Source organism: Sciurus carolinensis, chromosome 16 (genome assembly GCF_902686445.1).
Source record: "Sciurus carolinensis chromosome 16, mSciCar1.2, whole genome shotgun sequence".
NCBI classification, from domain to species: domain Eukaryota; kingdom Metazoa; phylum Chordata; class Mammalia; order Rodentia; family Sciuridae; genus Sciurus; species Sciurus carolinensis.
The window spans coordinates 44,168,593-44,177,815 of NC_062228.1; the positions used below are offsets into that span (position 1 = coordinate 44,168,593).

Genomic DNA, 9,223 nt, shown 5'->3' on the forward strand with positions numbered 1-9,223 from the left:
TAGGCCAATCTGATCATTTTTTTTTTCTTTTTTCTTTCTTTTTTTTTTTTTTTTTTTTTTTTTTTTTTTGCTGTGCTGGGGATCAAACCCAGGAAGTTTAACTAGGCTTAAAACATCAAGTACAGACTCACTAATCCAGAAGTGTTCATTCTAGATTTCAGAATATGAGTATGGTCAAGAAAAATATATGGAAAAATAAACACCCAGGGAACATTATGAATGAGGAATTTTATATAGTGATATACATGGATATTTTTTGTAATCATACTACTTTATACCAATAAATTTGAATATTAAGAACAGGATTTTGTAACCTTGATACTACTAATATTTTATTGTGAGAGGTTGTTCTGTGCATTATAAGGTGTTTAGTGGATTCCCTGACCTCTGGGCTGGATACCAATTTTATCCTCCCAAACTGTAACAAGCAACTCAAGGTCTCCAGATGTTATCAGATATCCTCTAGGGGCAAAATTTCCCATAGCTGAGAATCTCTGATGTATATGAAGCTGATTTTCTAGGAAAATATCATAAGTTTATTTTGGAAGAGGTAGAAAATTTCAGTAAATTTTTAAAGAATTCTAAGATAAAAATACCCAAGGACCAATCGTTTTTAAGAATACAAAATGTCAATCATTCAAGTAATAGATGATTTGTATATTATATAATTTTTTCCAGGGCCTAGGACAAAAGAGTGCTTACAAACTTATAACAAGAGGTCAACAAAACCCTGATATTCACATGGAACAAAATGTACAAAAATTAAAAGTACAGGCCAATATAAAGACATACAAGGAGATGTAAAAATCCTAGATCCTATTAAAAAATCAAGGTGGGGTAGCTCAGTGGCAGAGTTGTACTTAACATGCATGAAGCCCTAGATTTGATCCCCAGTACACACACACACAAAGGAATAAAAAATATTTTTATATATATTTAAAGATAATTTACCAGAATGTTCAGAACCTAACCTTCTTCTAATTGATATTTCAAGGAGCTGCATATCCCATATCCTAAAAACCAAAATAATTTGTAAAAGATACAGTCCAGCTCCAACTTCTAGATCCATCTATTGAATATTTAGCTCTACATGACCTAAGGAGTTTTCAGTGTATAATGTTCATTTGCACAAATTAAAAATTTGAAGAATTAGGGACTGGGATTGTAGTTCAGTGGTAGAGCGCTTGCCTAGCATGCATGAGGCACTGGGTTCGATCCTCAGCAGCACACATAAATAAATAAATATAGGTCCATTGACAACTAAAAATATAAAATATTTGAAGTATTTTTTTTTAGGTGAGATATACAATATTTTGATAGCTGGCTAAGTCAAGCTCTCCAACATATTTCCCCCCTAATCTCAGGTATGTATTCTTTTAAATGAATGTTCTATTTGGAATTATATCAAAAGTTTATATTGATATTTTATTGTATCTAAAACATGACCTTTCACTCTGATTTTCAGATCTTGTATTCCTTTTATTAAAATATAATAGTATTTCATATGAATCCTATTGCTTTCCTATTCAGATTTATTCTTGTCTTTTATGGCTTTGGGACTGGAACGTATTTAAATTTTTTTGTACGATTATAGGAAGTACAGAAAATAGTGTTAATTTTGTATTTTTATCTTATATTCAGTTACCATACTATGTTTTGCTAGAGTGTTGTGGTTTATCCAGATGTGTAAATATGATTCAAATAGAAATAATTTGACTCTTCAATTTTATACCAATTATTGTCTTGCCTTATATATATATATTGGTTTACATTTCTAAAATCATGTTGAATAACTGTGGTAAGAGCAAAGAGCACACATGCTCATCTCTTTCCTGACTTAGTCAAAGATTGTGCTTTTTGTCCTTACTTTTGTTTTATTAGACAAATAAAACTACTGTGTTTATCAAATACCTTTTGTTGTATGTTAAGGTGATCATATAATTTTGATGATGTAGTAAATTATTTTTTTATATTAAAGTGTACTTTCTTTTTACAGTGCTGGGGACCAGACCTCACAAATGGTAGGCAAGCATTCTACCACTCAGCCATATCCCCAACCCTAAAATGTACTTTATTTTAAAAGAAATTCTATTTTACCATAATATGAAAGAAAAATCTCCCATATGTTAAGTTTCAAAACAAAGACTCTTCTACAGTTAGTTAAATTTTAGCGTTTTGGCTAAGGAGCAAGCTTGAAGATGTAATGAATTGGAAACCTATCTATACATCTGAGAAAATTCAGCTGTTTTTGTGGTTTGGGTTATGGCCAATTCACTTTACTTATGGAAGTTCAGTTCATTTATGAAAGACAAACTAATTAGGCACCCTTGGATATTGATGGCTGTCTTGCTAAGGGAATTGCATTGAGGTTTTTTTTTTTTTTTTTTTTTTTCAGTACTGGGGATTAAACCAAGGGCCTTGTGCTTGCAAGGCAAGCACTCTACCAACTGAGCTATATCCGAGTCCTCACATTGAGTTTTTTGAGACCAGCTGTGTACAAGAAAATGTTTACCAATAATATTGCAAGATATTGAAAATAAGGAAGTAGATCAGGAAGTTTATAAAATACAATTACAAATCTGATAATTTTGTTTCCTTTTTTATTCATATATATGTGTATATATACATATCTATATGTATATATATGTTTAGTTGTAGATGGACACAATACCTTTATTTTATTTATTTAATTTTATGTGCTACTGAGGCTCAAACCCAGTGCCTCACAAGTGCTAGGCAAGTGCTGTATCATTGAACTACGACCCCAGCCCATTTTTCTTTTGGATTCAGATTTTCTTCTATCTCTAATACACATAGAACAAAAACTAAGGAAGAGGGAATACAGTGATTAGAGTTCTACATTAATAAAATGTGGATGTACAATTGTCTGTATGAATTATGAATTTCTTGATGAATTATACTTCAGGTTTGTATATTTTTGATGTTACGAATAATAGCTTTATTATTTTTGCTTGTTAATTTTTTTTTTTTTTTTTTTTTTTTGCGGTGCTGGGGATTTGACCCCAGGGCTTTGTGCTTGCCAGGCACAAAGGTGACCTATATCCCCAGCCCTGCTTGTTAATTATTTAATGAAAATCTTTTACTATTTCTTTTTTTAATTTTCTTTGAGTTCACACTTTGTTTTACTAATTGAGTAGAATACTTACTCCTTGCCAGTCGGTGTGGTGCAGGCCTGTAATCCCAGTGGCTTGGGAGGTTGAGGCAGGAGGATTGCTAGTTCAAAGCCTGCCTCAGCAAAAGTGTGGTGCTAAGCAACTCAGGGAGACTCTGTCTCTAAATAAAATACAAAATAGGGCTGGAGATGTTGCTCAGTGGTTGAGGGCCCTGAGTTCAATCCCTGGTACTGAAAGAAAAGAAAAGAAAACTCACTCCTTCATTTTCAGTGTTTTTTGTTTGTAGTAGTTGCATTTAAAGCTATTGATTTTAGATCTCAGTTTTATATGTCTTTATTTTTTGTTTAAAACTTTTCTCATGTACATTATGAAAATTATAATTATGATGTTTTTTTAATCCATAAATAATTTAACACTGTTTTTGGGTTTCCAAACATACGGAGTTTGATTTTTTTTTCTCTGCTGGCTTCCTATTTAATTACCTTGTAGTCAAGCAGGTGAGGCTTTAGGATACTCAATCTTTGAAATACGTTCAATTTCTGGTAAATATTCTGCTAATTTTAATCCATTTTTATTATTTAATAGCATTTTATTATATACATATATTTAATATTTTTTAGTTGTCAGTGGACCTTTATTTATATGTGGTGCTGGGAATTGAACCCAGTGCTTCACTCATGCTACGCAAGCACTTTACCACTGAGCCACAACCCCAGCCCAGCATTATATTATTAAGTTTCTGATTTCAGATTTTCCATTTTCCTTGTAATTCCTTCAAGTTGTACCTTATATTTTGAGACTATTTTTACAGGCACACAAATTGTTGATAGTTGAATCTTGGTGGATTACTTCTTTTGTTATTATATAGCATCATTCTTCATTCCAATAATTGTTTTTGATCTTAAGTGCCAATATTGAGTGATATTAACATTGTCATTCTTTTGGTTTGACATTCTCTGCCTGTGAGATTCTTTTCTTGCTTTATTTCATTTCCTTCTTATGTTTCATCTTTTGTAAATATTATATAATTATAATATTTGTCTGCTTTTGTTGATTTCTATTTCTATTTCATGTTGTCAGAGAATATAGCTTTTATAACATTGGCTTGGGGGCTCTAATAATTTCTCTTATGACCTACCTTTGTGGACAATTTTTCAGTATGTTTAGGGGGAATAAAGTTCATTCTTATTCACAAAGTAAAAATAAAACATAGGGCCAGGGATGTGGCTCATTGGTACAGTTCTTGTTAGGCATGCATAAAGCCCTCAGTTGGATCTCATTTCCATTCTTAACAGTCAGATCTCACAGATGTTGCTTTGGGAACTTGCTTACAGGTGCATCAGATAAATGCAAGTGGCATGAACTTTGCAGTGGCAGGTTCAGACCTAATTCATGAAGTAGTCTATGTCACTGACTCCCTTCATGACACCAGGCTCACATTCTCCCTGCTGGCCTGTTATGCACAGTGCTCCACGGGCCATGACATCTGCATTTAGGAAGCAGCTTGACAGATCAGGAGCCAAATGGTGCAGGCAGGCAGATGGTACATGTAGAATCCGCCTGAATCTTCAGTTAGGCTACAGGGCGCCTTCCCTCGATGACAGTGAGGATCCCATTCTCCTTTGGCCAATTTGTGCCAGTTCTCAGTTTTGTTGGGTGTATACAATTTGTAAACTGCCTACCCTAGGAGTTGGGAAATGGGAATGTTCTGAGGATGTTTTAAAGACAACTCTCCACGGGATTTCAGGTGACAGGTTTTCGCTGACCTATCAGGTTTCCCATCTTCCTATGGGCACCACAAGTTTCAGTGCTGATCAAGGCAGAATGTGCTACTTTCAGATGCCTCATAGGAGCCACAGAGAAATACAAGTGGCCTGCTAGTTCCAGGAACCATCAAACTTGACTCACAATGGGGTTTAGAGAGTTTATTCCCTCTGAAATCCCTGGTTGACATTCTTCCTTTGGTGTTCTTGGGTACAGTGACCAACAGAGCCTGATTATGGCATTTCAAAAACAGTTTTTAAGTGCAGGAGTGAAACAGTATCTGCAAGGCAGTTTCCTCGAGAGGATCAGACTGAATTCTTAATTTGAATATGGGAGCGGTACCTCCACGTACTGTCACGATCCCATTCTTCACCTGGACCCATTAAGGCTAGTTCTCAATACTTCTGTGTCTGTGCAAATTGTAAACTGCTTTCCATCGGCTACAGGAAACAGTGGGTGGGGAGTTCCTTAAGAAAGTTTCAAACACGAATGTCAATATTGTTCTAGGGAAGAGTATTTTGTTGCAGTATGAGTTTCCCATTCCTCCTGCAGGCACCTTAAGGGTCAGTGCTCACCTATGCAGTTTGTTATTTGTGTGTGTGTGTGTGTGTGTGTGTGTGTGTGTGTGTGTGTGTGTTTTGATCATTTTATTTTGAAAATCTGGTAATATTTGCTCTTGGTGTTCACTGTTGGGCATCTTGGGGGCACCCTGCTCTTGCATACGTTTTTCGTATGCCTGCCCTGTGCTAGCCATTTTCCTGTGGCTTTGTTGGTCAGACCCGCAGAGGCAAATGCAAGTGTTCTTCCTTGCTTCCAAATTTGTGCCATGATCACTATCTCTCCTCCTGTTTCGGCAGGTGACATGAACGTTATGTGCCCGTCGACGCTGACTCCGGGCAGACCCCTCCTGAGGGCAGCAGCGCCGTGGTCGATGTGCTGTCTACCGCGGTAGCTGTCAGCCCCGTGCAGGGTGCCCGTTTCATTAGCGTGCTGCTGCTCGACCTTCATTTCGCAAATCACTTTCTCAGGAGCAGCAGAGGCAAGAGTCACCTTCTCCAAAACTCCATGGGAGCCTGGAGATCTGAACCCGACCTCCAGCGTTTCCTGCGCGTTCTGCATCAGGCAGCTCGTTGCACACGGACTGCGAGCCTTGGGCTCCACGCAAGGACTGACTTGGGAGGAGTCGCTCCCCAAGGCCAAGGACACTGCAGCTCTTGTTACGTTTGAAAACGGTTTAGAGGAGCAGCAAAGGAATGCAAGAGGCATCAAGTCGCCAGTGGCATTTTCGAACTGAATTCACAAAAGGGTCTTGGAGAATCCACTCCTACCTCTCCACCAGGTTCCCGTGATTCCCAAGGTCCTGCCCCAGTGCTCCATGTGGCATAATACCTGAAAATGGAAACTGCAAGCGTGAAAGGGGACAGGCAGTCAGGTTCTTTGTGCAAGACCAAAGTGAATTCTCAGTTTGGGTATGGGGACTGGTCCTTCTATGGGAGGACCTGATGGGTCAGGATCCCATTGTTTACATGGGCCCATTAGGGCTAGGTCTCTGTTCTGCTGTACCTGTGCAATTTCTAGACTTGTTTCAAGTGGAAATGAGAGACAGTAGTGGTAGACAATGATACATGAACATGAAACCAGGCCCGAGATCAAAGTGAGTTCCTACAAAACGAAGCTGCCTGCACACACTGCTTCAGTTCTGCACTTCCACACATTTCTAGAAGTGGCACTGGGCCCAGGGTTACTAATTAATGTAGCGGCAAAGACATCAAGGCATCACAACAATCAGGCAGTGCTATGGATATTGGGAGCAGCTTTGATCCTGGTTTCTGTAAGCATGAGAGCAGACAGCAGAGGTATACTTGTAGTTAGGTCAGAAAAGTGGGAGTGAAACTGGGTCTCAGGAAGTTGTCACTGTTAAAGCATTGTAATCACCAAAGAGATGCTAAACCTTTTGCTCAGACATAGGAGAGAAGGCTTGAGGGCATCTCAGGAAGTGGGGACACCAAAGCCAACTCAGGCTCAAAGTGTATCCCACTGAAAATTCCTTGGAGGGGTGAGCATGGAGGCACCCTGCTGGCACAGGGGTCCTCGGAAGTGGTTTTCCATGCTCAGTCTAACAGGCAGGCAAAGGCTGCAACAGCCATGGTCCCCAGATGCTTGCGCACTGCTTGAGGTGGTGGCTAACCTTGGTGTCAACCACGGGTGCTGGTTCTGCAGGAATGCGGGATGCTCAGTCAGGTGGTCATGTGTGCTTCCACCAAGACTTAGAAATAAAGGCCCAGCAGTTCAAAACTTACAAGGTCAGACTCCGGGTAAGTAGGCCCTGACAGGCTAATGTGGGAAGCTGTGAGATGGAAGCTCTATGGAAGCTGCCATAGACACCCCTCGGATTAGGAAGATGCCAGTAACTGTGGACCATGTGGCCAGGAATGTTGCCGGCTGGGGATAGAGTGAGGCCATGGGACCAGGCTGCTCAGGTCCTTGGGAGCACACTGCACACTCATGTGTCCCAGATGTTGGCCATGGAGACACAAGACTTGCTTTTAGTCTTGATTTGATCCATTTCTTCTTTCCATGTGCCTATTTCTCCCTTTTGAAATGGGAATATCTGCTGTATGCCAATGTATGTTGGAGATATGTGTTGATTTGAATGTGTGCTAGGACTCATAATCAAGTTTGAATTGAGACTGGAAGGAGGCTTTCGACTTGAAGTTTTTGGCAATGATAGCATTATTCAGATTAGGGGGACTCTTGGAGAAGCAGTGAGTGTATTATGCATGGTGAAATGGACATAACCTTTTGGGGACCAGGCATGGCAAGTGATGGTCTGCAGATTAGGTGTTCCTCCAAAGCTCATGTGAGCTAATGCAGAATGTTGAGAGGCAAAATTATTTGATTATGAGCATGGTGACCTGATCAAGAAATAAATCCTTTGGGTGGATTAAAAATTAGAAAGGACTACTGTATCAGGTTGTAACTGTGGGAGGGTGGGGCATGGCTGGAAGATGGAGGTCACTGGTGGCATGTCCTTGGAGAAAACATTTTCTCATTCGCTCTTTCTTACTCTCTGCTGTGTGGCTGCATGAGGTGGGCAGCTTTCCTTCAAAATGAACTTGTGCCATGGTGTTCTTCTTCACCTCTGGCCCAGAGCAATGGTGCTGGGGCCCACGGACTGACACCTCTGAAACAGGAGCTGTTGTGCATCACCTGGGGCCCAGAGCAATGCAGTCAGCCACACATGGACTGAGATGTCTGAGAAATGTGATGCGAGGCAACAGGCACAGCATTGGGTACCCTCGATTGGGTTTATAGCATGGATGTGCAGATATTTGACTTAGGAGGAAAGGGAATTCTTCCCAAAGAAGACACATTGGACCTGAAGAACTATCAAAGAGTCAGGCACTGTTACTGGCTCAAGAATCCTGTGGGACACTTCCAGGGCCATTCTCCTGGTTTTCTAAATTGATAGTAGGGTGGGAAACTATGGAGGAAAAATCAACTAGAGCTATTTGGGGACAATGGATGGTGGTTTCACTCTAGGTGGATGGAGTCCTGTCAAGCAGAAGCCATACAGATATTCTTGGGAGTCATGGAGAAGGGATGCCTGAATAAGCAGAAGGCAAGCAGCCTCAGAAGGACACCCTGAAGCGGTGGGAACAATGGTGTGGCTGGTGTGGGAAAAGCTGCAGCAGCGTCCAGAGGAGCGTTAGACTGAGAGCACCAGTGCAGGTGGGGGTGGGGCGGCCTTCCTCTGACCACCCTGCATGGCCCCCAATCTTCCCTCTGTCACGCATTCCAGCCCCACATCACAGGGGTTCAACTCAACGGTGCACACTTTGTCTCCAAGGAGCTGGTGTGTTGGCCGAGCTCCTCTGGTCCATGGACTAGTTTCGGATCCAAGTACACCAGGTGCCCAGATGGGCACCTGCTCTAGCAAACAGGGGCGCGGGCCTCTTCGCCTGGCGTGGGCCCATCAGGTGCCCATCCGCCTCTGCCTCGAAGCTCCCTCTTGTCACAGGGAGCACCCTGCAGCTCCTGCCTCTGCTGTCCCGACTGCCTGCAGGAACGTCCAGCAAGACCACGGACGTCGGGCGCCTCCTGCAGCTGGCTGCATAAGAGGTCCCGTCCTGCAGGCAGTGGGGGCACCACCATGGGGATCCTGCCGCCGCTGTCCTGGGGGCCTCCGGCCCAAAACCAGCGCTAACATCTCGGTCCGTGCGGATCTTGGGCCCCTTCACAACCCTAAGGATCCCTCCTCCAGCTCGGAGCAGACCTGTCCTCCCGCCTTCACTTGGTCAGCCAGTCCACCAGGCTGAGGAGCC

General features: G+C 41.6%; 1 protein-coding gene across 1 annotated transcript; it reads right to left on the reverse strand.

Annotated features, from left to right (window-relative positions):
- Window positions 1-5,522: 5,522 nt before the first annotated feature.
- Window positions 5,523-6,164, reverse strand: Acot13 (acyl-CoA thioesterase 13). The gene is given in 3 exon segments (XM_047527172.1): window positions 5,523-5,812; window positions 5,815-5,861; window positions 5,863-6,164. Coding segments are annotated over 3 exon segments (621 nt in total). The 3' UTR covers window positions 5,523-5,540.
- Window positions 6,165-9,223: the final 3,059 nt, after the last annotated feature.